This window comes from Pholis gunnellus (assembly GCF_910591455.1).
Source record: "Pholis gunnellus genome assembly, chromosome: 2".
In the NCBI taxonomy this organism is placed as follows: domain Eukaryota; kingdom Metazoa; phylum Chordata; class Actinopteri; order Perciformes; family Pholidae; genus Pholis; species Pholis gunnellus.
Window position 1 is genome coordinate 11,264,992 of NC_136536.1, and position 27,163 is coordinate 11,292,154.

General features: G+C 40.4%; 2 protein-coding genes across 4 annotated transcripts; both read left to right on the forward strand.

The window, feature by feature from the left end:
• Positions 1-1,302: 1,302 nt before the first annotated feature.
• tpd52l2b (tpd52 like 2b) lies at positions 1,303-20,039 on the forward strand. Of its 3 annotated transcripts, XM_079170862.1 has the most exons (8): positions 1,303-1,511; positions 4,470-4,669; positions 4,922-5,070; positions 6,416-6,475; positions 11,721-11,768; positions 13,532-13,633; positions 15,974-16,022; positions 16,686-20,039. In XM_079170862.1, exons 1-8 carry the CDS (start codon positions 1,499-1,501, stop codon positions 16,767-16,769), a joined length of 705 nt encoding a protein of 234 aa, XP_079026988.1. In that variant the 5' UTR covers positions 1,303-1,498; the 3' UTR covers positions 16,770-20,039. The 3 variants fall into 3 exon arrangements, with proteins under 3 accessions (XP_079026988.1, XP_079026989.1, XP_079026990.1); XM_079170863.1 differs by lacking the exon at positions 6,416-6,475; XM_079170864.1 differs by lacking the exons at positions 6,416-6,475; positions 11,721-11,768.
• A 2,103-nt stretch (positions 20,040-22,142) lies between these two features.
• On the forward strand, positions 22,143-26,306 carry ppdpfb (pancreatic progenitor cell differentiation and proliferation factor b). The gene is made up of 5 exons (XM_079168721.1): positions 22,143-22,290; positions 23,285-23,380; positions 23,877-23,954; positions 25,467-25,560; positions 26,158-26,306. Exons 2-5 carry the CDS (start codon positions 23,326-23,328, stop codon positions 26,270-26,272), a joined length of 342 nt encoding a protein of 113 aa, XP_079024847.1. The 5' UTR covers positions 22,143-22,290; positions 23,285-23,325; the 3' UTR covers positions 26,273-26,306.
• Positions 26,307-27,163: the final 857 nt, after the last annotated feature.

Below are 27,163 nucleotides of genomic sequence, written 5' to 3' on the forward strand. Positions count from 1 at the left end.
GCATAAATACACAATACATAATTAGTTTACAGCTCGTGTCAAATAATTTGGTTTGGGACACAAACCAAAATATTTGTGTGACGTGCTATGACTACCCCGGAAAAGAAATTCTCACAACTCCTGTAATGTAAGTAGTGGAGAACTTCCTGTCTGGAAGACACGCCTTTAAAATAAAAGCACAAAAACGAAGATCACGTTTACTTACTAATCATTCAGGTCAATGCACACTTGAAGATGAACATTCAAACATATACTTTTTTTACTGCCAAGTTTAAAGTTCAATATATAATCACTCCATATACAAATGATTGTTTAATGTAATAATAATAATAATTATATTAGTTATAAGTTCCCTAATTATTCAATGTTATACAAGGCAGCAAAACGTCTTGGCATATATTTTATAATAAATCAGAATAGCATTAAATATGAGAAAGTGTATGCTAATTTTTTTCTGTGACCACTGTTGTAATTTTGTGCCACATTCACCCAAAACTATAATAGCTCAATATGTTATGATGAAAACATTGTTTTGCCTAACATCATGTTCAGTATACAATGCCACAATAAGATTAACAGTGTGGATCATGAAATATAAACAAGTTAACGGTAAAGATCGGTTGGTTTGCATAAAGAAATGCATATACCTGTTTGTACAATATTTCATCTGATAGAATCTTAACCAAATCAAGGTAAGTTGATCACATTACCCCACCGCAATGGCTACCTGTATATTTAATAATGGATTTTAAAATTATTTTACTAGTTTATAAAGCTGTAAATTAGCTTGCTACTCCCTAAATCAGAGATTTTCTTTCATTTTATGTTGCAGCCAGATCACAAAGGTCCTCCGCATGCTTTTCATTTGAATGCTCCTTATGTGCCCTTTGTTTTTATGCCCCTAAACTGTGGAACTAAGTACCTCTGGAGACTGGACTAGAATGACAAACTCAAATAATTTGGAGTAATAAGTTATAGCCTTAGTTTTTAAGCTTTGCTTTTAACATTATTTTTTATCCCTGGTGAGTCTAATATTTGTTCACTCATTGACTTTTATTTGTTGATTTTGAACATTTGATTGGATTTTTCTACTTTTAACCTTAAGTTTTGTTAAATTGTTTTACATGTTATTGGTTTCTTTTTTTTCTTTATATATTGCTTTATATATTTACTTGCCTATTTATCTGTCTATTGTGCGGCAACAAGTGAATTTTCCTTTTGGAGATTCAAATCTTATTTTGAAATTCCTTACCGGATGTACCTCTCTGCTAGTTGTCGTGAGCTTTACAAAGAGCCGTTTAAGCTGAGCTGGCTGTTGGGCTGTTTAGAGTTTCTGTTGACGACTTTATTTGAGTGGGAGTCTGTCTCTAAAACAGGAAGATTAACACACGCCGAGTGGAAAGCCCACTTAACTATTCTGCTGTCCACATTCCACACCCGTCGAGGTTAACTTTGAACAAAAAAAAAGTTGTTCCAGGTCTGTGAAATCGACGCCGAAATGGACGTACAAGGTAACGTACAAGCTAAAAGCTAGCAAGCGTCTAGCTTAGCTTCAGACATTCGTAAAATGTTTGTTAGGCATACAGAATACAGTTATTATAAATAAATCCACCAACACGTAGCTATTAATTTAATCATGTTGCTAGTTTGTGTGGTTGAACGATTCTATATTTTTAGAGACTATAAAACATGATGTCGTGAGGACGGGCCCGCTGCTATAACTGACAGGAGTAAGTGAAGGCGTATCGTGTTACTAACGCTAATGTCACAAACTTCTCTTCACAATTTCATTGGGTCCACTGACATTGATTCAGCTTACTTGTGAACAATGTCGTCATATCTTCTGTGAGACTGACAGGCGTTTAAATTCAAACGAGCTGAGCTTAAATCTTTGTAAACAAAAGGACGCTCATTAATGCTAAAACGTTAGCTAAAGTTAGTTTAGTATTGGTGGCTTTTCAAAGTAAATCACTAACTACCCTCTGCTTCGTGTTTATTTGAATACATGTTTGTCAGTGTCGTCTATTTGAATCGCACTTTAGTTCTCATTCAAATTTGCTGACTAACTGAGCGTCCATCCTCGGTGTTGCTAGCATGCTAGCTGCTGCTTTATCACTGTCACTATTCACTCTATTGACAGATCTTCACTTTCATCTTTAGCCAGTGGTGGTAGAAGTACTCAGTTACTTTAATTAAAAGTAGTAACAGGCTACCTCAGGGTGAAATCACTCTAATACAAGTAAGTGTTTTGTTAAAAATCTTACTGAAGTATCAAAGTAAAAGTACTCATTAGGCAGCAGACTGTCTGTGTGATATTCAATGCATTACTGTTTACGCTGCTTTTCACGTTTAACTACTGCTAGCAATAAAAGGCAGCCTGTGCTGTGTGACAATACTACAATTACGGTAAATTGAGGATATGATTTAATTCCGTATCTTCAGGTCATCATGTCTGCAGAGTTGTCCTCTTGAGGCTTCTTGTATCCCATAGTTTGTATTAGTGAGTGGCTGGCCATCATAGACATGTCCTGTTTCATCAGGCTGTGCCTTAGGATGAGCGTTTAAATGATTATGGTCTCCTTGAAGCATGACAAACTAGAGTGAAAAAGGGCAAATCAAATACTGCCACTACTGTTCCCTTATTGATGCTGTGAGGGGGGGGGGGCTTTTACCCAACTGATGCATTCTCACATGACACTGGCATCAGTTTTTTTTAAGCCCATCCTTAAAGAATATCATTACCAGGTATCTGAGAGGTGCCTTGACTTGCTTTCATGGGTCCATTTTAATGTGTGGCGATAATCATTTTGTTTTCTTGTGAATAATTTGCCAAACTTTAAGAAACACCCACAGTAGATGTCAGATTTGGATGCAGTCTAAATCAAAAGAGAGATGCACCACAGAGTCCATTTTTTTTACATCCATATCAGCAGGACAAGAAGGAAAACAAAGCCAATATGAGGCAAATCATTCCCTATATGCAACAGAACTTGATTCTGGGTGTTGCCAGATGGCCTTCTGCAAAGTGTAGGAAATCCCTAATTGATGGCTTGTCCCACACACAGAAGAGTATCTGAGATTGACCTCCAAATCCCAGGAAGAAATGTGTTTTTCTTTCTGTTCTCATATGAGCCCTGTTGTTTCTGTCGGCCACGATGAATCATTCTTGGCTGAATCAATACACCTAGAGGGTGGAGCAACTTGTAATGCGGATGTAATTGTTGAGACTCTGGATCGCACGGCGTCACTATCTGCAGATGTTCATAATCTCGCTCTTTTGCAACGCTACTATGTGTTTGTCTGCTGTGTGTAGCATATATCCACTGACAAGTAAACTGTACACACACTGCACTGCTATGTTCACAGCTACAACGTTACTGCTAATTTCATACTCATTGTCACACAAATACACACTCTCTCTTGCCTGGACTCTTGTCAACATTACACAGGACTTACAGCGCACTGTCGTACAACCCTGACCCTGAGCATGCCAGGCAGACACACAGCTGACAACCTCTCAGCTAAACTAACTGATGTGGTGGAGACTTACTGGGAAAAGTGTCCGCTAACCCTTTCGGAAGCCGTCTATTTATTGTGTAGCTTTAGTTTTCCGTCATCTGATCGACATTTATAGAGACCACCGAACAAACAATTGTATAACGAATGTTGTTGGCTGATGGCTGTTTGAATGTTGGACTACAAACAGAACGGGCGTGCTCAACTCAGCCGTCTTTAGAGTATGCTGGGTGCCAACCCAAAAATCACAGAATTGGCAGATTAAGACGTCAGCACTCACACGTGTGTGTAACAATTGCCAATTAAATGTTGGACTATAAATGCAAAGAGTTTATTTTCACAGTTTCAGGCTGAAGCTCCAGTTTGTTTGTCTTCCATGCCGACTGTGCCAAGCTTCTGTTTTTGCCAAAGTTATGACGGTGTCCTCGGGTGAATGATGAAAGCTGTACTCATTGGCAAAGTAATGCTGACTGTGGCAGGTTTCAGTTTAAACAATTTACATTTCTGTGCTGTCAACTTATATTTGAGAACTTACAGTTTACACCAGAATAGATTATGGTCGTCTTTTGTTCTTTTTGGGAAGTTTATCGTCCTCCTTTTTTGGTCCACTGTATTGTAGCTTTCCTGTTTTCAGAAAGCGAAAAGGTTTAATGGACCTCAGACAGAAGGGTCTGAAGTTACTTTCCCAGAGTGCAGTTCAACTCCCGGCGCCGCTAATTGACACTTTCTCTTCCTGTCGGATATCTGCTGCTGGCAACACTGGCCTTTCCCTGGCCTCGCTTTCTGTGTGTGTATGTGTGTGTAATAGATACTGACAGAGGAAGCATCTTAGTAAAGCACTCTGAGCTTTTAACACTGATCTAAGTGTTCAGCCCTCTGCTGCGCCTCCATATGACGGTCCCATTAACTTCTCCTATTCTTCACCTTGTCCCCCCCCCCCCCCCCTGTTCCAGATATCAACCTGAACTCTCCTAACAAGGGCCTTGTTGTGGATCATTCAGACAGCCTGTCCGACGTGCCGGTGGAGGGAGTGATGGAGGTGGGGGTGGGAGTGGTGGAGGGGGGCGCGGTGGGGAACCCAGCAGCAGCCAACCCTCTTCCACCCGGCCTGACGGAGGAAGAGGCTGAGGAGCTCCGCACAGAGCTCACCAAGGTAGGGCCCAGATGTTCCAACATCACCAGTGTTTACATGTCACTAGAGGCAAGAATAGTCTTGGGTTTTGTGCATTCTGGAGGGAAATACCCATGAAATTACTGCCATTCAAAAGTTTGGGATCACCTGCCACAGATGCCTACCTAAATGCCTGCACCGCCATGGTATATGAATCTGTAGCCGTGTAGAGCGCTGTGAATGAAGAGGAAAACCCCATACATAACCTTTTCTGGTGTCTCTGTTGTGTTTCAGGTGGAGGAGGAGATCAACACCCTGCGTCAGGTTTTGTCGGCCAAAGAGAGACACGCAGCAGAGCTGAAGAGGAAACTCGGCCTCAGCCCGCTCAACGAACTCAGGCAGAACTTCAACAAGAGCTGGCAAGACGTACAGACCTCCAACGCGTATGTATTCATCCCACCGCATTGTCTCAACACATGAGACAGAAACTCACTGGAAGTAGTCCCTCAGATATGATGTTGTTCTTGGAGAGGTTTTGATTTTTGATTTTTCTGGTCAAGTCCTTCAGTAGTTCTTAAAACGTTATGAATATATACACTATGCAAATAAATATACACCACCAACTTATCATGACTCCTAAAGTTTGTTTTTGAATATTCGATTACAAAAATGGGAGGTCTTAAAAATGGCTTTTTACCCGTTACACTCGTCTTTTTGATTTTTCACTGTACATTTGGTTTATACGCCCTCTGGCGATAATATTGCAACAAACGGCGCTTTTGAGCATAAAAGTCTTTGCATGCTCAGAGCTTGCGCCATCGGCGGAGTATCGTGCTACGGTGTCAAGCGCTTGTAGAAACAAAGCTTTAGCGGGGGGATGAAAACCTCGTCGAAGACATCTCTGCCTCTACTTTTTCAATCAGAGAATCGCATCTAATGCCCACATTACAAATGATTCTAGCAAGATGGAAGAATAACGTAGGAGAACCGTCCCGTGAGATCAGCACTCCCTGCATTCTTTCTCTGATAACAGAGATAACCGAGTGTTTCATCATGTGGTGACTCATCCGGCTGTTTTCTGACTGATTGACTTCAGCTGAAGACAGAGGTGCTTCATTATCAGATGTAATAATCATGCTTTTAATGATACTGTGATCACGATTGCTAATCAAGCTCATTTTTTTTTTTTTTTAAACACAGCAGTCTCTCTGTTTTAACTGATTTCTGAAGATGAAACCACGTATCGGTTTACAAAGAGTCTCGTCACCCTTTCTTGTACCCACGTCAACGTTTTCTGTTCATAATTCAGCACGTTTGACATTTGGTGGTTTGCAAGCGACTCTGGGTATTCAAAGAGTTTTATATACTTCGTTTCTATTTTATTAAAAATGAAGTCTAACCTCGCAATAATATTATTAATTATATAGTAATAATAAACGTTATTTGTATATCACATTTCATGAAACTAATTAGACGTACACTCTGAAAGTTTGATGTCTTGCTAGTTGCAACAACATTGTGAGTGAATAACAAGTTGATTTGTGTCCTAAATTCTTGGTGAATAAGTTGTTGCTTCTTGCGCTGAGCCTTAAAAAACAGAAGAAAAAACAAAGGATAATCACATAATTATCCACATTATTTAGTCAGGTGTAACTTAGTTTATAACAACCACAGCGCTTTGAGATTCTGGTTTTGTTTCTAACCCTGGCTTCGTCTTCAAGCCAGCTTGCTTTAACCTCCTGGATGTTTACCTCAGCAGTGTAACACCCTCATGTTTCTGTTCCCTAGCTATGTGAGAACCACTGAGAAACTGGGCGAGTGGAATGAGAGAGTTACCAGCTTGGATCTGTGAGTCTCTGTTTGCCGCTCGCTCGCCTGCTGACGTCTGGGCTCCCGCGCTGTTTGCTCTCTCACGCTCTGGCTGTTACTCAACCCTCGGTCCTCGTCCGTTCTCACCTTCTAACCGCGTTTGAGAACTCTTACATTTCAACAGTTGGTGTTTAACTTCGTGTGTGCTTGCAGGACGAACGTCTATCTGTAGTCTGTTCATTCTTTTTGCCCGTGTTGAACGCGATGCTGTAGAGGAATGCTTTACGAGCGTACGTTAATGTGCTCAAGCTATTAGTTTTTATATTTCATATGTGATTGAGGTCAACGTTTAACGTAGTATTTCTTTACGGTCTTAGGTGCATTTTCATATAGTTCAGCAGCCTTTCTTTGACCCTGTTCCGGAGCGTTTCCAGGTCTGATGAACCTTCTCTGTCAGACTGTTGCACATGTAGCTCCAACTTGTAGCACTGCAGTGGGATTTGGTGTGTCTCTGTTCTAACCGCTTCAGTTACACAACTCATTCACCTGAATCCGTTTGGCCTGTGACTCACCTTTTAGTGTTTGCTAATCAGATTTTTTTTTTTAGAAGCGTTTTTGTTTGCTGAGACGTGGCAGGGTTTCTCCAATGGAAGTCAGAGCTGACATAAGTAGAACTACGACCTGTTGTCTATCACCTTCCTGTTATCTATCATTCTCTGCCTTTTTATTTCCCTCATGTGTTATTTTTCTGTCTTTCTCTTCAGTTGTCTGTCTCCACCTCCTCCTATTGGTATCATTTGTCTGTTTTTTCTTCCTCTCCCAGAGGTCAGGTGTCCTCTCTTCTTCCACCCAGAGGTGCTGACACACGTCCTCCTCTCTACTTCCTCTCCAAATCAACGTTCTTCTGTATTTAACATTTTCTCAGACGCTTCTTTTCTGACGTTTAGAGACACTCCCAGGGACATTTTCTTAGCTGTCAGATGAAGGGTGGAGCTAAGGAGTTGTGTGTAGATAAAGGTTTAGAGTGAAAAGTCTTTGCTGTAGTATAATCGGGTCACTGATGGTTATTTAGCGGGGTAACAACAATCGTCCAACAGTTTTATTCTGTTGTCTGTTTACCTAGATTGCACAAATTGACCATTTGTGTGTTGAAAATCGGACTCATTAAGCCACACTTTGGTAAGAGTTGCATCATGATTTGAGCCTGAGGGCTGATTAGCTAAATACAATCAATTGGCACAAGCAGCAATTATGTAATGATATAATAACCAGTGTTCAGCTGATGCCCATTGGTAATTACCTCGATTTGAGGGATTATGAGACGATGGGCCCCTGGGCACAACATGGTAAAGCTGCTCTAAAGCACCTTGTTGGTGGTTGAAAAATGTTCCTGTGCTTCAGTATTATTGTATTAAAACGTCCTGCCAACACAGAGCCACGCCGACACGCCTCTCCATGAATATTTAACATTATTATATGAAATGCAATAGAAAATGTCTTTTTCTTTTCTTTAGCTTGGGTATACAGCTATATTATGTGGGTACAAATCTAAAATACAGATTCATAAAATTAAATCAAACTTGGTATGGACTTATGAAATATGTGAAATAGGAACTCAATCTGAAGGGGGACCGTTGTTTCCGTGTCTGTCTCACCTTTTAATAAACTCTCTGGAGTAGAGGAAGTCTCCCTAGGAGTTGGTTTGAGGTGGAGATTTATTTTTACCGTGCTTCTGTTCGGCTGCTTAAAGAATCCAGACTATGCAGTCGGCGAGAAACGCATTAAGTGAGTTTTTCTGCTTCTGTTGCTGCGAGATCTGATGGAATCTTCCATGTGGCTGCCTTCAGATATGAACTGGATTGGCAAGCTCACTCGGCTAGTTAGCCTAAACTGACTGCTGACACTATTCTTGACTTTTACACACTCCTTCACAAACAGCGGCAGGTGCACCGATCTTGGGATGGCGTGTTTGTTCTACACTCAGAAATAGACTTGCTTGTCTGCTTACACACTTCTCTCTCTCTCTCTCTCTCTTTGTTTCTCTTTCTTTGTCTTGGGTTTTCAGTCATGCTCACTGAGCCAGAAGAATTGTGGATTATTACATATTTGCCTAGAGTAGCAGAAACGCGAGCAGGCAGGCGCATTATTCTTGGTTCAGGCCTTCACACACAATGCCAAGTACAGCACAGGAAAAGTGTGCGTTTTTGTCTCTCACCCACGACACGAAGGCAGCCCGGTCGTGCCTGGAGACCAGACGGGCAGCTCAGAACTGCTGCTGCAGGAACAAGTGGGAGGAAAGGAAAGGAATGTGATGGAGGAAGGAAGGGAGGTGAAGAGAAGGACATGGAGTTTTGCTCTGTAACATGATCTCTGATATCCAGAGAGATGAGCTGATCTGAGCTAAACAAATGGGTTATGAATTATACGTTGGAGATGCAAAGACACAGAGTAGGTTGCATTGAAATCTAGAGTGGGTGCAGTCAGTCAGCTGTTGTACTTGATTTTCAAGTCCGTTAAGTGTGCTTTATTAGCAGCACAGTCGAAATCAAACAACAATTTATGCCACAGAATGTCAGGCGAAGGAGAACGTAAACCTCACCACCTTCCCTTTAGCCATATGTGTATTCCTCCTAGAATTGTAGTTCCCTCAGTATGTAACAAGTATTTTCTGATAATATCACACTGGGATGTCGGTGTCAGTCAATACAACACAAGCTCTCAAGCTTTCCTCAAACTAGCGGTCATCATTTACTTATGTTGTGTTTCACTCGGCTTTTATTGTCAAATGAGCGATCTGGCAAAACTCTGACTGAAAGGATTTTCCTTTTTCATTGAAATAAAAATGGCAACAAAATGTGTAAGAATCAAATCAATTATAGCGAATGAATTTGCTCATATGTATGCCTGAAAACTAATTATTATACTCTATTAACTCAATAAGCTTTGCGCTGCATCTCGTAGCGCTGTCCATTCAGAGGTGCTGAGAGTTTGTATGTTGTAAATGTTTTGCCTTTTATTTTATTTTATGTTTGCTTTGCTGAAGTTTATTGCCGCATTAATAGGTAACCTATAGGCCGTAAACCGAAAAGCCTAACCGGTCAAAAATAATCTGTGGTTAACTGACCATTGACGTCCATAACTCTGACTTCTCTTTCTACATCGTTGGGAACATTTTAGTGAAACGGCTCGTAGAACTTCTTTCTCAAAATAAATCCAAATGTAAAGGAGACAAAAACCCTCTTTACTATTCAAAGTGTTGTGTTTTCTGCTGTAAAACCAATCCAGCAGTTAAACAGTGCTGGTGTATTGACAGACGGGGTGTATGCAGTCACTATGGCTGTGCTGTGTAAGCAGCATTGTGCTGATGCAAGTCAGGATATAGAGACTGGCCTTGTTTGGAACAGAGCCGTCTACAAGGAGAGCCGTCTCCTGTTAATGTAGTTTTGTATCTTTTCTTTTCGTATTTGACATGTTTTAACACTGATAAACACTGATGCACTATCGTTTGGAGTTTGGTTTAGTTTACTTGCACAATGTAAACAAATAATTACACATACGAAGACAAATAATGTCAAATGAAGAGGCAGAAAAACCCCTTAATGAATTTGAAGCCTCCACTAAAATTTCACTGTAAAACGGAAGACGAGATTAATATGCAGGAGGTAATATAACTACATAATAGTGATTGCAAACTATTTAAAAAAAAGAAGTATATAATTACAATAATTATTGCCAAAAAAAAGTGTATTTGTATAAATGTGGTGATGTAAATATGTACGCGAGCTGGAAAGAAATCTCTGGAATGTTATTGACCCACTTTCCTTCAGTAGAATATCTTAAATGTGTGTGTGTATATATATATATATATATATATATATATATATATATATATATATATATATATATATATATATATATATATATATATATATATGCACGTGTGTGTGTGTTTACACTGCTGGCTGTGTTGAGTGAGACGGTGTTTGGATCAGGAGTCTTATGTTTCAAAGCCTCCACCAGATGAGTGCACAGTTAGACTTCCTGTCATTCTTGTGTTGTGTTGGCTGTGCTTCCTTAAATGCTCTATTGTTTTAAAGAGAAGTCGGCACAAACACACTTCCTCTCTTTTTCTAGACGGCGTACAGGCCGGACTCTGTGCATGTGTGTGTGATGAAGCTTTGTTACTAATCATGAACAGGCTGTTCTGCCTGGTGTGTGGTCCATTAACCCTTTTGGTGCTAATACATTTTGATTTGTTATGTACATGTTGTGGATTTCTCGGATACGTTGGAAACCCAAACGCAGTCCTGTCTGTTAATAACATCATCTGGAGGCTGGTTTACTTCAGTGGTATGAACCCAAAATAAACAGATTTGTCTGTGCTTTAATTGCAATAAATGGATAAAAAGGATGCCAACATATTTAAATAATGTCCATTAAAGTCTGAATTCCTGCTTTGTTGCGTCTGTCCGCAACAAACATCTTTGCGGACAAGATGTTTACTCTTGTTTTTTTTAAAAGATGCTATGCTAACATTGTAGCTGCTCTATTAGCAGTCAAAATGATGTCATCTAGACATAAATGCAGCATCAACGTTGATACTCTGAGTGCCCACAGAAGGCTACAATATTGTTATCCTCCATTATGTGAATTTCGGGCATTCGCCCCATAGGGATCAGCGATTCCACACTATTACATGTTTACATATTTTAAATGTAATTTTAAACAAAAAAGTATATCTAAATGCATGTTGGCTCCATAAAGTTTATATTAACAAATGTGTTCTGGCGGACTGTAAACAGTTTCCCTCCCCGTTGACCTGGTTTAATGTGAGTCATAATCTGTGTTCTCCAGGACAAAATCAAATTTCATATTTGTTTTCTTTTACTGTCCTCTTAAAGCTTAAATTCACCTAGTTCTCTCCATTCTGTGGCAAAATATTAGATATGAAATGTTTTTTTAATCCTTTTTATTATTAGCTGTATGGGGAGATGAAGAGTGTTTGTTCACGATACCTCTATGAGTTCACATTGTGTTGTGTGTCTAATGCTGTTATTTCTCCTCTACACTCCTAAAAGAAAAACTTTCCTCAATGAAGTTGGTTTTAAATGTTAAAAGACGTCCACCAAAACCTTCAAATCCAATCGGTGAACCAGTTGTTAGCAGTCTGTTGAAGCTGACACTGTACCTCTACTACTCTACTGAACTCTATTGTGATCTCCTGTACTGTATTGCGAGTGTGTGCCTCTCCCCCTGTGTCATGATCCTGCTGTTGTGTCTTCAGATATCTGTCTGCCTCAGCCACTTTGGATGACATTTCCCGCTCTGAAGCGTGAGTTGACCCCTTTCTTTTTTGTGTTCTCCTTTTATCTTCGTAGACGAGTTAAGGTTTCTTTAAGTTTGCTTTGCTTTTCGGGGAGTTTTTTCCTCCTTTTTGTATTTATTGACTATCCATCCTTTCTTCTTCTGTTTTGCTGTTGCGGTAGTGAGGGTGCTGGTTGTGTTAGTGGCTGTTAAATGAGTTTAAATGACTTCTGTTAAAATGCTGAAAGAGCAAGTACCTCAGTAAGTGTTCCTTTTAGTGTGGAAGGTCAGCCATGTTGAGTGACACAGTGGTGAGCGTTGGTATTCAGCCTCACCAGCTTATTTCTAAGATTGTGTTTGCTCAGCCTCTGTGAACCATCTGCTGCTGAGCCTTGATGTGTGTTTGGGTGGATCAGCTGATCATGACGATGTGTTTATGTTCGTTGTGCGTCCATACAGACGGTGTTTCAGCCTGTTGGTAGCTTTTGCCAGTTTGGATGTATTTGACTCTCTATTTCCTTCTTTTAATTTATTTTCATGGATCACTGATCCACTACGGTTTGTCACACCATGCCTGTGTATTAATTATGAAAGGTGAGCTGTGAAGCAGCTAACTTATCTTAACTGGGCATAGCAGAAGGACCGGAGAGATGCTAATGCTAACTGTTTCTCCTCTGCGGGTGTATTTTTAAACGATTGTATGAACTTTTTCTTTGAACTGAGACTCTATAATATGTAAATCAATCTTAGATGTAAGGTTACTCATGGTCGGTTTGATTTTTAAAGCGCAACTTAACACAAAGCTGAAAAACATATGTGCAGCTGTGACCACCAGTAGTGGTGTCAGTGTGAAGGCTTCTGACCAGACCAAGTTAGGACAGAGAGACATGGCCAATTAAAGAAAATGTAACGAGATTAAAACATGATTGAAATATCATATCTTTTAGGATTTCATGTGCCTCTCTATGACGGCAGACTTGACGGCTTTAAACACTTTAGTCTTTAGGTGTGTTTGGTGGAAGATGTTGTGTAAACTAATCTTGCATACGGGTTGGGCCATCTTTTCTGTTTTCATGTTGCCCAATCGTGGTTACTCAAAACAGGAGCTTTGGAATAATGGAAGCATTTCCAGCTTTCTGCAATACAGTTAAAGTATGAATAAACATGCATGAAAGAGTGAACACTTCGGTTTCAAATGTTTAAACATTAAAAGTCTCTGTGCTTTAGTGCGACTATACCATAGCATCATGTTCCATTTAACATGATCTTATCTTTAATATCACAATACAAATCATATCCAGAGCTGATATTTTTTTTTAAGTAAGTAGAGCATGTAAACCAGAGGCTGGTGGTTCTTCTTTTTGATACATCAGCCTTTAAATGCCTGTGACTGTATTTCTGTGTGAACATTAACCATCGGGGTGGTGACTACTGGACTTGTTTTGAGGGATGAAGCACTAACTTAAGTCGGTCTGTGTTCTCTGGGCTCTATTGGTTTGGTCTAATGTGCCACTCTCTTTTTCCATCCCTCCCCTCTCTCATTCATCTACCTTGTTTTTCTCCATTTCGTTTCTTTCTGCTCGCTGTCTGTCATCTTTTCTTTCCTCTCGCCATCTCTTCTTTCTCCCCGACATGTTTTTTCTTCTTTCTTTTCCATCCTCCTTTTTTCTTTTTTGCCATCCCACATCTTCTTTCCATTCCGCTCCAACCATCTGTTCTCCTTTTTATTTTCTCCATTGTTCTCTTTCCATCCTCCTGTTCCCTCCATCCATCCTCCCCTCTCTTCTGCAGGTACAAAAAGACTCAAGAGACTCTCTCCCAGGCGGGACAGAAGACCAGTGCAGCTCTGACCACAGTGGGCACTGTGCTCAGCAAGAGACTGGGAGACATGAGGTATGACGCTGCACAGCCGCTGTGATACTCTGGCTACGATACAAGAACAAATGAGCCGAGTGGACCGTGTTGAAACGGAAAGATCTCAAACCTGGATATCATACAATAGGGCTATATTAATTCTGGATCAACAAGGTGAAAAAAAGAGATTAGAGCGTTTGAAAACGTGGCAAGATAAAATATAGAATATGCTATATAGGACGAGGGCAGAAGCAAAACATATTTTAGTCAAAGAAAAAATCCATATCGGTGTAAGTGTACGCTTTATTTATAACGTTTTCACCGCTTTACCTTACAGTCAGACAGCCCTTTCTGACTGAGAGCTGAAGCTGTTAAATCTATGCTCTCTACAAAGCTACCAGACGCCTTTTGACAAAAACAGTAATTTGACTTTGGTGAATTCAAAATAACCCTTTTTAAACACCGAAGTCACACAATAACACAAACTAACTAACTGATGCACGAGGGCTGTCTGACTGTAAGATAAAGTGATGAAAATGTAAAAAATATAGCGTGCACTTGATAATGTCTATTTTAAATGGCCTAAACACGCTTTGCTGCTGCCATCGTCCACAGCAGTACATTGCTTTGCTACAAAACCAGTATGAGAAACGTAGCAAACTGTTTGAAACCAGCTGAAAAGTTGGTGACGGAGACACTCCGCTCTTTTTTTCTTTCTTTCTTGTGGCTCTGAATTTGTCTTATTGTACAGACTAGTCGTCAACTTCTCATGTCCACTAACCTTAACCAGTAGCTGTAGATAATCTGCAGAACTGACTCTAACAGACTCTGGTGTGTGTTAAAATTACATTTGTTGACTCACACAACTGTCTGTACTGACGTTCATGTTTCCATTTCAACATTCATGTTTGCTCTTTATGCAAGTGTGTTTGTGTGTGCCTTTTTCATTCATTGACTTCTCATAGAGTATGTCTCACTAACTTCATATTTCAGCAGTTTTTACCTGGTTTACTCTTTGTGTCTGCATTGTGTCCGTCCCTGCATGTTGCATGTTTTTCATTCAGTCGCCCACCGTGTTTCCTCTCTGTCTTCAGAAGTTGTACTCTGATGTTGTCGTATTTCCCTTTTCTAAACGTCCTCATTTTGCTCATTTAAGTTGATCTCACAGCTGGATGGGGAAAATGTTATTTCAGCTTGTTAGGCCTCCATCAGTGACTACGTTTACATGCACACTCGTAGTCCACTATTATTCCGACTAGACCAACCAGCCAATAGTTTGTCAAGCTGGAGTAGAGATGCATACCCAAAAGAAAAGCACACATTTCTGATCAGAGGGAGAAACACGCCTACTGTTCAGCTTTATGAAGGACTTGGATATCAACAGGTTTTGGGATATGCGCAAATATTGCAACGCCGACCTTTTCAAGAAGCGTAGTCAACGACTCAGAGGAACCACAAAACAAAATCACACTACTATGGAGATAAGAAAGCAGAAGCAGAGTCTCTTAACATTCCTGATTCCCCTGCTGTGTGTGTGTGGTCCCTGTTAACTGCTGTTGGTTTGTGTCTTGATGCTGCTTTTGCCTCACGCTCTCTCTCCCCTCCCTGTTTTTACTTGCTGCCTTGGTTTGACCTGCAGAGCTCTACCTTTCTCTAATTCCTTTAGGTAAGACTAACACGCCCGCTTAGAGCAACTAAGAGTTTGATCACACAAAAGGAAATTTGTTACAGAAATTGTTTTTAGCTTAAAGCCATTTTTGCTATTTATACTTTGACTTGTTTTTTTCCCCCAACCTGCTCTTATTATTTTCTTACTTTAGATTGCCTCAATAAATGTAGTCCCCAACACATAGAAGCTTAAAGAAGCACATTATCCTTTGCTGTTACTTAAACAAAACTGTAGTTCTTTGAAGGAATTGTTAAATCTGCATTATGTTAGTTAGTGTGTGTGCATGTGTGTTTGTGTGTGTGCCACTACTTGCTTTATAACACTTGCACTTCTGTCTCCTCTCTTTAATGCTTACAAAGTAGCAACTATTCCATTCGCCACTCTATAAGTATGCCAGCCATGAGGTAAAGTAACACACAAACCTGCTCACTGTACTGCTTCCGTCTGTCAAGTGTGATACACATTACTGTCTGTACTAGCAGTACTCTGTACCTGCAGTACTCTGTACCTGCACAGCTGCTGTTGGTCTCTGTGCTGTTCATCTGTTGATGCTTGTTATGGTTCTGCCTTCTTTACAGATTATTAACCATGAATTCTTAAAATATAAAAAACAATTCTTTTTTTTCATTGTTTTATACATTTTTAGTGCATGTAATGTTCATTTATGTGTTTACTTTTTTTTAATATGACCTCGTATTTCTGTTCTGCAGGAACTCTGCGACCTTCAAGTCATTTGAGGATAAAATGGGGAACCTGAAGGTGAGCAGACCGTCGGGTTCACGTTAAATACTGCTTTGTTCTCCGTGTCATTGTCAGAGTCAAATCACTTTTTAGTGCCACAGCCCTCCCCTCGCATCATGTTACCTCACTGTAGAAAAAAATAACACGGTTATTTTATATTAAGACGGTTCTTGGGTTTGATAAATTAACCCAACATTTTTCATTGAGGTTTTTGAATGAAGCTTTGAATGTCTGTCGTCATCACCCTAAAAACAATTGCAGATTTGGGTTATTCTGGTAAAATAACTGTAATTTATGGTACTGTTAGATTGCTGCTAGACCGCACCCTTTTACATAGGTATGTGCCTCCCTATGTTGTTGTTGTTGTTGTTGTTTTTTAACTGCAGTGTGTATTGTGGATTTCATGACACGCTGATGGATTTTAAATGTAGTCAAAGTGTCTTTTCCCGACAGGAAAGGGAAACTGAGTCGGTGTATTAATGCAGACGATCAATAACACTCTGGTCTCCTTCCTCTCTCACTCTCTCTCTCTCTCTCTCTCTCTCTCTCTCTCTCTCTCTCTCTCTCTCTCTCTCTCTCTCTCTCTCTCTCTCTCTCTCTCTCTCTCTCTCTCTCTCTCTCTCTCTCTCTCTCTCTCTCTCTCTCTCTCTCTCTCTCTCTCTCTCTCTCTCGTCTCCTCAGTACAAGGTTGTTGGCCCCAAAGATAACGGGGAGGCCGCCTCCCCCACCGACACCACCCCTACTCAGGAGAACCCGTCCTTCTGAATGCATCCCTCCTCCTCCTCCTCCTCCTCCTCGCTGCCACCTTCCTCACGACCTGAGACTGTACTGTTAATCGCCTCACATCGCAGAGTCAGCCCTGACCGTTGACCCTCCAGCTCACCAACTCGCCACCGCTCACACTTTGCCTCGGGGTCTGTGGAAGCAGACGGGCGGGGGTGAAGAACTCGTTTGGTTTGAGGTGGGATGCTGGTCCCCCAGCTTCCATTCTTCTGCCTTGCTGCTGAGGAAAAGGAAAATGTTTTTGTTGATGTCTAAACCTGAATAATTTACAGACCGTGTTTTGTTACACCCCCCCCCCCCCCCCCCCCACCCCCCTGCCTCTACTCCCTCCGCAGTTAGACCCACACCCCTTCGTTAGTCCAAATAAGTCAAAACTGTTGTCTCCTGCACTTTTCAGACACCTTCTTTCACCTGTTTCCGCAAATCACCTGGCTAAAAAAACAAAGGTAAAAGGCATTATTAAGACGTCAGGCTCTTAAACTAAATGAGGAACTTCACATTTATCTTTGGGTTTGGGTGTTTGTTTAAATACCGCGTAAGTCAGAGTTTAGGAGCCCGGGTATCTACAGACTGAAGGTGGCGGAGCAAGACGGTGGTTTATACTGCTACTATTTCTGTCTTCTTGTTTCTGAGTACTCATGTACTTGAAATCCTACATTCACACTGTGAGCACATGCTAGTGTCACCACAGTATCTCCACATATTGTCTCTCTAACTTGTACAGAGTTCTCTTCACAGCTCCGCGGATGGTTGGAGGCTAGCGGTTGTACTCGTGTGGAGGGGGATCCAGCACATTCTCACTCCTCTTAGACCTTCCACTGCTACATGCATGTGCATATCTCATCTCAGTTGTATCGTACGAACCACGCAAAGAAAGACTTGAGGTCTCGTGTAACACCCTAAGAACACCCACAGGATGTAAAAACAGGAAGGAAAAAAAACACAACCTTAAACCATTTTGTATTACAAACTATTTTACACTGCTTTGCAAAAATGTTTTTACATAACTTTTATCAATATGTATAAATATAGATGAGTAAATATATTGTCTCTGATGCTGCCGAACGGTAGTGATCAGGTTCAGAGGTTTAAGGAAGAATCAGGGGAAGGCTAAACAAACTATGGGTCAGTTTCATAGACATGAGGGTTTCTTCTGTCAGGAGTTTTGTTTCTCTTTTAAGTACATTTGTGATCTGAAAAAATGTTAAAATGTTTGTGAAACTGACTCATTAATGAGCTGCAGTCGTTTTGCACCCGTCTGGGTTTTTAATCGGACGAGAAAGAACATAATCAAAATGGTTTCATTTGACGGAAGTGTACCGCGACGGTTTGATCTCTGCAGCGTGTTAACGCCGCCATTCGCCGAGTGAGACTGAAGCCTCTAATGCTTTGAAATGTTTTGAAACCACTTTGACTGTGCTTCTTTGTCCCCTGGTTTGACTGTAGTTCCCATCCTGTTGTTAAAGGGATAGTTTGGGTGTTTTTGAAGTGTGGTTGTATGAGGTACTTCAGATAAGTCGGTGTATTACTACAGTAGATGGCGGTCAGCACGCCCCCAGTTTGGAGAAACAGGCCGGAGTATCAGCACAGGAGCAAAGCCGTGTACTGCTGCGGACGTGTTTTAGACACTTTGAAAAGATCAATAGGGAACTATCATTTTACCTCTCAAGACACGGGAGTTGCCGGTCTACTGATACCTCTGACTGTGTATAAGTACCTCATACAACACTACTTCAAAAAGTGAAAATGATCCTCTTAACATTCAGAACTCGATGTGAGACGATGCTTTGCTTTGTACACTACCCGGTGGATGTCAACGCTTCTCTATCAGCCTTACTCACTTTAAAAGGTTCACTTGTTATAATTTAGCTTTAGTTTATTTCTTTCTTTTGTTTTTGTTGTACAGACTGGTTTGATTGAAGGAAGGAGAGTTGGCGTTTAAATATTTAGAGTCTGTCTGGCCACAAAATGTGTCATAAAACCGTCTCGCTGCCATTAGAGGAGACTTTGCTAACGACCCCTTAATGCACTCCTGTTAATAACACACATCAGATGCTAGTAAATGCCCTACTCGCACACTCGCGCTGCATGAGGCCAAACTAACGCACACCTTTTGTACAAGATCACTGTTGCTCTTATCGTCGTGCACCTGTAGTGATGAAACGGAAGCTCTTACAAACTACACAGCCTCAGAGACAACGACCGTAAACCTGAGAGTTGTGCAGCGCTGCACTTTTCTCCTGAACCTGAAAAACAAGAAGGTTGAATACTATTGATGCTGATCGTGGTCGATTTTGCACTCGATGTTGCCTCTCGCATTGCCGACTGCAAAATGTTGCTCTTGTGTCCTGGCTCAGCTTCAGTACAATGTCTCCAAATGCCAATGTGTTTTATTGAGGCCATAGAAAAGGATGAATATGAATTGTTATATTTTGATGACATTAAATGATTTCTGCCAAAACTTACATCCGTTGAATGAAAATACACACCGCTTATAAACAACCCCCCCCCCCCCCCCTCCTCCCCCGGCTTCATAACTGCAGTGTATCATAAGTGTATTTTCTTGTTTTTGTTTGTGTTGGTCATTTTACTAGTTAATATATTCCTGTTAGGTGAATTGTTTTGGTTTTCCTTTTGTTAGGAGCGGTGGACATTTTGGTATTTGTACAATTAATTTGCCATCACTTTAAAAAAAAAAAAAAAAGTTGCCAATACCTAAAATATCTGTTACAAAATCTCTTCCTGCCTCTGAATCTCATGGAGTCTCTTGACTTTCTGCTTCGCCAAGATGGAAAACACAGATGCCCACTACAAAAGATATGAATCTCAAGTCGTTTAAACTCCTAAAATCATATTTTTCTGACGCAAAGCGGAGCAATTCCCACATACTCTGTTTTTTGTAGGGCAATGATCTCAATGTACTAGAAAAATGTGGTTTTAAGTACTGAATGACATGACCCCCCCACCCCACAGTGCATATGTCTCCTGTTTAAAGCTGCTATCAGTTTTGTAGACGTGCTGGATAGAAAAAGGAGGACGCTCTTTTGATTTGGGTGCCAATGGGAAGTGCAGCACATCAGTGCCAGCCGCTGCAGAGGCTGGAGGACAGTAGAGTACTTTAAGCTTTATTTAGGTCCTGGGCCTAACTGATGTAGAATATCAAAAGGGATCAGATTTGGACGGTTATGGTGAATTAATTATTTGGTTTTCTTGTATATGTTTGGATATCAATAAAGCATTCCTTTAAATGAATGAGTAGTGTTTGGTCAATGTCTTTTTTGCTCTAACCAGAGCTTTTGTCTTTTTAATTTTAGTAGTTTAGTTAGCTTATGGTCGTTTTTAGAGGCCTCAAACGGACCGGTCTGTGCTCTGAAACTGATGAGACTAATTGGAAACAGCATTACCTACTAATTGAATGTCATTAAGTTCAGTCTTCATCTATGATGACAACAAAAAACACCATTATGTTTTTATGTCATCATCTGCGGTACCTTTTATAAGTTTTTAATCGTAGAATGATTGTTCTTCATGTTGGTGTGTGTACTATAACAAGAGATTAATAAATGGTGTAACAGGCACTGTATGATATCCGGTAAGTACTTCAAATTACTGAATTATATGCGAATTAAGTACATTTGTCGCTCGTCATAACACTATTAAGTTCATACTCAAAACAGTAGTTCCCTGACCGGGAATCGAACCCGGGCCGCGGCGGTGAGAGCGCCGAATCCTAACCACTAGACCACCAGGGACACACATGCGCCATGCATCATAATGGGAACTAAACACTCTCAACAGAATACTGACGTCTATATTAGCCACATTTATGTAAAGCATACACAACATCGTCGAGAAGATTGTAAGTAGTTCTAGTTAAGTATTTCTTAGTTAGTCAATAAAATTAGCTTCAACTTTACCTGAAACACTACGTCTGTACTTTGTGTAGTACATTATTTACTTGTAACAGTGTTTAGATTATATTGCTACTTTGCGTTTAAGTAGAGATCTGAGAATTTCTCCGACCTCTGGATTATTATCTAATTATTAAAGGGTTTTCTTTCATTCACACCCGTGTGTGTCTCTCTCTCGTCAACGGAAGTTCTAACTACTTGATCATCACGTGATGTCACGTGACGTCATATAGTTCTAGGAAGTAACAGGCTGTACGGTTGTCGTGGCCGAGTGGTTAAGGCGATTGACTAGAAATCAATTGGGGTCTCCCCGCGCAGGTTCGAATCCTGCCGACAACGTCAAGACGTTTTTGTCCACCATTACAGTAACAAAGTCAATAATCAGGTCGGTGGACTGTAAATAACATATAGGTTTACCTACAAACTACACAGTATGATGATATTTATTTATATGTTTTACTGTTTTGAAAATAATTTAGGGAGACTGAGATCTTACATTTTGATTGTCACCCGACTGCTTCTCTGTAGGCTTGTTGTTGTGCATGTAACAATAAATAACTGATGGCAAAAGATGATTTTCAATACGTATCTGCAAACAACAAAGACAAACTTCACATGTATGTATCCCTCTATCTAAGCCTACTATATTGAATTTGCAGTTTGGTGCAATTTATGTATTTCACCACAAGGGAGAGCTCCTCGTACGGTGCTTAGTGCTCATGTCTCTGTGATACAGTCACTGAAATGTGGTGAATTTAACCTCTTAAACCTGAAACAGGAAACTAAAACGGAAGTTTGAATCACACAAATTAGAAATATTGCATTATAAAAAATAAAAGGAAATTACTAAATAAAATACATTAAATATGAAAGACAAAAGAACAACCCAAACGTAATGTGTGAGTCATCTTGTTTAAAAAAAAAGAAGGTATTATTGTTATTTTATTTTTCCGAATTTGGAAAGAAAATACATTTTTTGTGTTGCACTATAATTTGAAACACTCTTATTACACTGATAAAATATGCTGAATATATATCATTGAGAAATTGTGTGCGACACAATACTTAAACACACAATACTTAATCACATTCATTGACGAGTTAGAAAAAGATCTTTAAAAAAAAGTTATTAAATGTTAAATATATAGTATATAATAATAAAGCGGCATCTACAATCCTGATGACGGGAAATCCATTTAATAATATAATATTTAATATATAATAATAATATAAATCATAGCCTCCTGCAGTTTAATTTCTTACCCTTCCATCTCTTTTGGAAACATATAAAAGAATGATTTTTAAGCTCTGACCTTTGGTACTACTTATTTGTGTAGTTTTATTTCGTCAGTGTGTTATACGCCCCGCCCCCTTGACTGCAGATTACGTCACCAACCCCCTGCTCTATAAAGTCGCGAGGTGACCGTTTCATCCAACAAGAAGCCTCGCTGGCATTCTGTAATCCTTGGAGGGTTACACTCACCCAACTCTTATGTTCCGATGGGCCCCGTCTCCTAGCGTTTACTGCCCCAGCCTCGACTGAGTTGAATTGGGTGCTACGGAACATCGAGCACGTTTGGGTCCCTAAAGAGGTACGTTGAGGGTATCCCCAATGTTATACATATGCATACCCTTTCTGGCTGGTGGGGCGAGCTACTGCTAGTAACAGCGTCTCAGAGTCTTTGTTATGTTTATTTATACAACCTAGAATAATAAACGTTATGTATGTCGTTATATATGTTGTTTCACTCACAGAATACCAACGGTCATGTTGCCGGTGGTGACTCATACACTGTTGTAACTGACATCGTTAAAGTGAACAGACTGTTGAGATTTTCTTTTTGTCTTCGTTGGAGACAAAATGTCCCCGTTACCAGAGATAAGGGGTCCAGCTTTACGATGTGTTGTCTTATCCCCTTTAAGACAGCCTTTTATTTAGCAACCCGTCCTTCTTAAATGAGGGTTTTGTTTAAGTTTGCATTATTATATTGTTTATTTATTTTGAATGGTACAGAATAACGTCAAAATGTCGGTTTGGTGCAGTGACCATCTCATGTAAACAAGACCCCTGCAAAACATGGGGTGACGTCATTACATGAACGATAACAACCTTCTGGTTGAACAATGAAATGATGTAGCCCGTCCAACAACAACAAAATATATATATACTGTAACATAATACATTATGATGTTTATTAGATCTGAAAGGATTAGGTAATAAATATAAATATAAATAAATAAATCAGAAAAATAATTTAAAGCACAAATACCCCAAAAATCTGTGATTCTACGAGTGTAAAATGCATATCTTTGGATTTTGGACTGTTGGTTGGACAAAACATTTAAATAAGTCAACAGCCATTTTTCACTATTCTACAACTACTTGATCAATTGAGGAAGTTATTGGCACACACATCTATAATGAAATGACAGATAGCTTGGTAATAATACATATTATTTGAAGCCCCTGTCTTGGATCCCTTTGTGGGCATTTGTCTTGAAAGGAGTATTGAAGCATGTCTCAAATCCTTTGCTGAGTAATGTATCCCAGCCAGTTGTGATCATACTGTTGTTTTTCCTCTCCAGGTTTCCATCAAGCACAGCATACAGCGACCAACTACAGTAGAATGGCATCCATTCCAGCAGGCGGTTCTCTCGTGGCGACCGCTGACTACTACCGAAGTGAGGCTCTCTCCTTTTTATTCCCTTGTCACACCAGTGCACAGAGCCAAACCGACTTCTTGTCTCTTCACACAATACTATACTGGAGATGAGTCATCATTATATGGCTTGACATTTGTCTCAGGGTGAATCATTTGTTTAATACTTGTAGCATAAGTAACCTATTCCTTGTTTGTCATGAATCGTTAATCGAGTACTACTGAGTTTTAATGCTGTCCAGTCATTTCCTGCGTTTCACAAATATTAGATTTATAGGTAAAATAGACAGATATACAGGCCGATAACAGGACAAAAATTGATTTGAATCCCTCCGCCGCCCCTCTCATTTTAAGGGAACAGATGGATATTGCATCAAGGTTTTCTTGTGGGTCAAAGCACTAACTCTTCAGTGTGATCCATAAAATCTTTACTTGTTACTTTTGACCTTTTCAGTTTGGTTGACTATGACTTAATCAACCATTTGCTCAGCGCTCTTTCTGCTGATTCTCTCCTGCAGGGCGCATCGGTTCTACATCCAGTAGCAGCTCGTGTGGCAGTTCGGAGTACAGTGGAGAGGTCATCCCTCACCATCCAGGTATGTGTTTGTATCCATGAAACAGAAACAAAACATAGAAGATTCAAGTCTTTATGCCAAAGAGAACCTCAGATATTCACTGTGGAAAAGCCTCCATGGGAAGTTAAAACTCAGTATACAGAAATTGAGTCAGGAAATAACGAGAGACAACTTAGGTGTGCTCCGATAAAATTCGTCATTTAAATGTTTTTTTGAGAGAACTCTGTGTCTCTGTAACAGATACAGGCGTTTCTGTCTGTTAGAGCAACTAGTCAACGCCCTGTGTACATTTTGTGCAACAGTTTCAAAAGATGGTGATGTTACTCAATAATATCGCAGGCAGAGCTTCAGGTTCAGACACCTCGAGGATCGCTGTGGTTAGGTCATGACCTCTGTTTCCTCAGAGCTACTACGGTTGAGTCATCCTGGAATACGCACGGTCTGATCTCACTTTTTCTTATCCAGCAGAAACGTGCTTTTCAGTCCTGTATTTTCACTTTTCCTCCCAAGATTAAGGGATTTCTTTACTCCCATTCAGTTCTCTGGTTAGAATTCAGATGTCAGTATTAACAGAAAAATCAGCCCCTGGTACACCACTATATCCCATAGGTCCGGTTAAAATCTGCTGACTTCACCAGTAATCCTGGATCAGTGTTTCATTGCAGCTTGACTGTGAAAACCGCTGGGTCAGCTTTTTAATGGTGTCAGGGCGCTGAAATCTTTACACAGATACACTCCACAATGCTGCAAATGAATGTAGGTGAAAGGGGAAGTGTGTGTGTGTGTGTGTGTGTGTGTGTGTGTGTGTGTGTGTGTGTGTGTGTGTGTGTGTGTGTGTGTGTGTGTGTGTGTGTGTGTGTGTGTGTGTGTGTGTGTGTGTGTGTGTGTGTGTGTGTGACAGTAGAATGCACATGCCTTGCATTACTAAACAAAGAAACAAACAGGGAAAATATATGATGTTAGACTGTATAGTATTACATTGTAGTACTTAATTACAGGGTTTACATTGTTTGCTGGGTGTTATAACAAAGTAAGCAATTAGTCATTTAAAAAAAAAAAAGTAGTTTATTAAAATGTAGGAAACTAGTTCACATTGTAGGCTGTCAAGAGGCCCAGTGACTATATGTACACAATACATCCCTCTCTGTCCCCACTTTGACAATTGGCTTGACCTAGAAGTTAATCATGACACACAGCCGTTGTCCGGTACATTTCGCTGCCTGTGTGCAAATGGAGCTGTTATTTAAGTGGTGACACAGTGAGGCAGAGTCCTGAAGGGGGAAACCTGAGTCATGTCTCCCCTTTGGAGTGTAGCTGATGAAACACACACTCAACTCAAACACACACTCTCTACACACTCACATTGGGTCGCTGCAATGTTCAGTCTGCCGTCATCCACTCTGTCCCGGGGTGTTAAAATGTCAAATAAATACACAAAATGACACAAACTCCACAGTGAGGAAGTTGAATTAAATGGACAGCAGGCGCTGTGTTTCCTGTATGAACCCATGTCTTCATTATCTGCCTCCACAGGACTCCCCAAGCAGGACTCAGGACATTGGTGGTCCAGTTTCTTCTTTGGGAAGCAGCCGGGTATGACCCCACTGACTGAGGAGGCACAGCAGAAGTAAGTATAAGTCAGCTTTGTACATTTTGTTAAATAAAGCTGCCACTGATCCAACCTTGCTAGGGTCAGAGTTAGTGGCTCGATGTGTAGAGCGTTCTCTTTCTCCTACTATCCTCATGTCTGAGTGCTCTTGGGTAGATTTCCGGTTTGTCCGGTGTATGAGTTTTAACAGGTTACATTTTGTGCAAAACTGGTTGAACTGGCATTTGTCATTATGGCAGTAGCAGCCTATATCAGCAACCTGGGCAGACAGCGTCACAATGTGCTACATCTAACTCATTACATTAGTAATAAGCAATATGACAATATGTTTAACATAGTATGTTTGTTTTTGAACTCACTAAAAGAGCCATTAGTGTCAGACAGGTTCTGGAATTAAAAATGCTTTTCTAAGATGTGGGAACATTTGATAAAACCTCAAACCTCTCACTCCATCCACAATGTAGATTATTCAGTCAGTCCTGGTTTGGTTGTATGATACGGCCGAAGGCTATGACTTGTCCCTGTGTAAACTAATCACACTGGTCACACCCTTTCTATTATACAGTATCAAGAATAGCTTTTCACACTCTCTCTCTCTCTCTCTCTCTCTCTCAGGGCGGGGGTCCAAGGTGCAGTGACTAATGGTCAGATCACCTGCGTTGCCAAAGAGATGGTGATGCAACGCCAGGTGAGTGAGAGTAGTGACGCAGGGAGCCCCGCCTCCTCCTGATCCTGATCCTCACTCTGATCCACGTCGCTCCTCAGATGGGGAGGGGGGGGGGGGGGGGGGGGGGGGGGGGTGAACCAATGACCAACGCTAGGTGACGGGAGGATGTCCCGTTTACCTTATTAGTTTTTATTTTATTTTATTTGTTGTAGTTATAGGGCTGCCTTACTTGTTTTTGTTTCTGTAACCGTGTGTGTGTTTTTTTTATTGACAACTAAGAAAAAGAAGAATTTAAAATAAATACAAAAAACAAGAATATGATGCAACTGATAAACTCCCTTTGTCTTTGTTTTTTAACATTTGTACTGTATTTGTAATACTGTGTTGCATAAACACTCTGTGGTGTGGTGCATACACATCAACATGCCTTTGTTAAACATTTTTCCCTTTTGTCACCCTGTGATTGCAAATGCAATAAAGTAGACTCTTGCAGCCTAATGTTCTGTGTCGGGTTCACGTCTTTGCTCTTCTCACGCACAATATTTAGAGCAGAAATGTGCCTTCAACATACAACAACTTAAAAATAAGTTGTTTTAAAAAAAAAAAAATGATACAATAGAAAAATAGTTTGAACACTTTCTCTGAAGTTTAAAGAACATGATTTTAACTCTTTTTATATCCTTTATTACAACAAGTGACATGTCCATAGCGGTTGGTTGAAATAGCCCTATAAGGACCAGGAGGTGAAGGAGTCGGTGTTTGCCAGCAGCGGTTCATTTGTTTTGTACAGGGCTTTTCCAGGAACAGAGTAAACACCAAGAGAGCAGCACTTCACGTCCTCCAACTGCTGCTGCTGTTGCTGCCGGTGAACCCAGAGTCTGGAGTTGTGTATCTGTTTGCTCATTGGCTCCCATCTGGAAACTGAGTACAGTTGTCTCTCAGGATTAAAAAAAC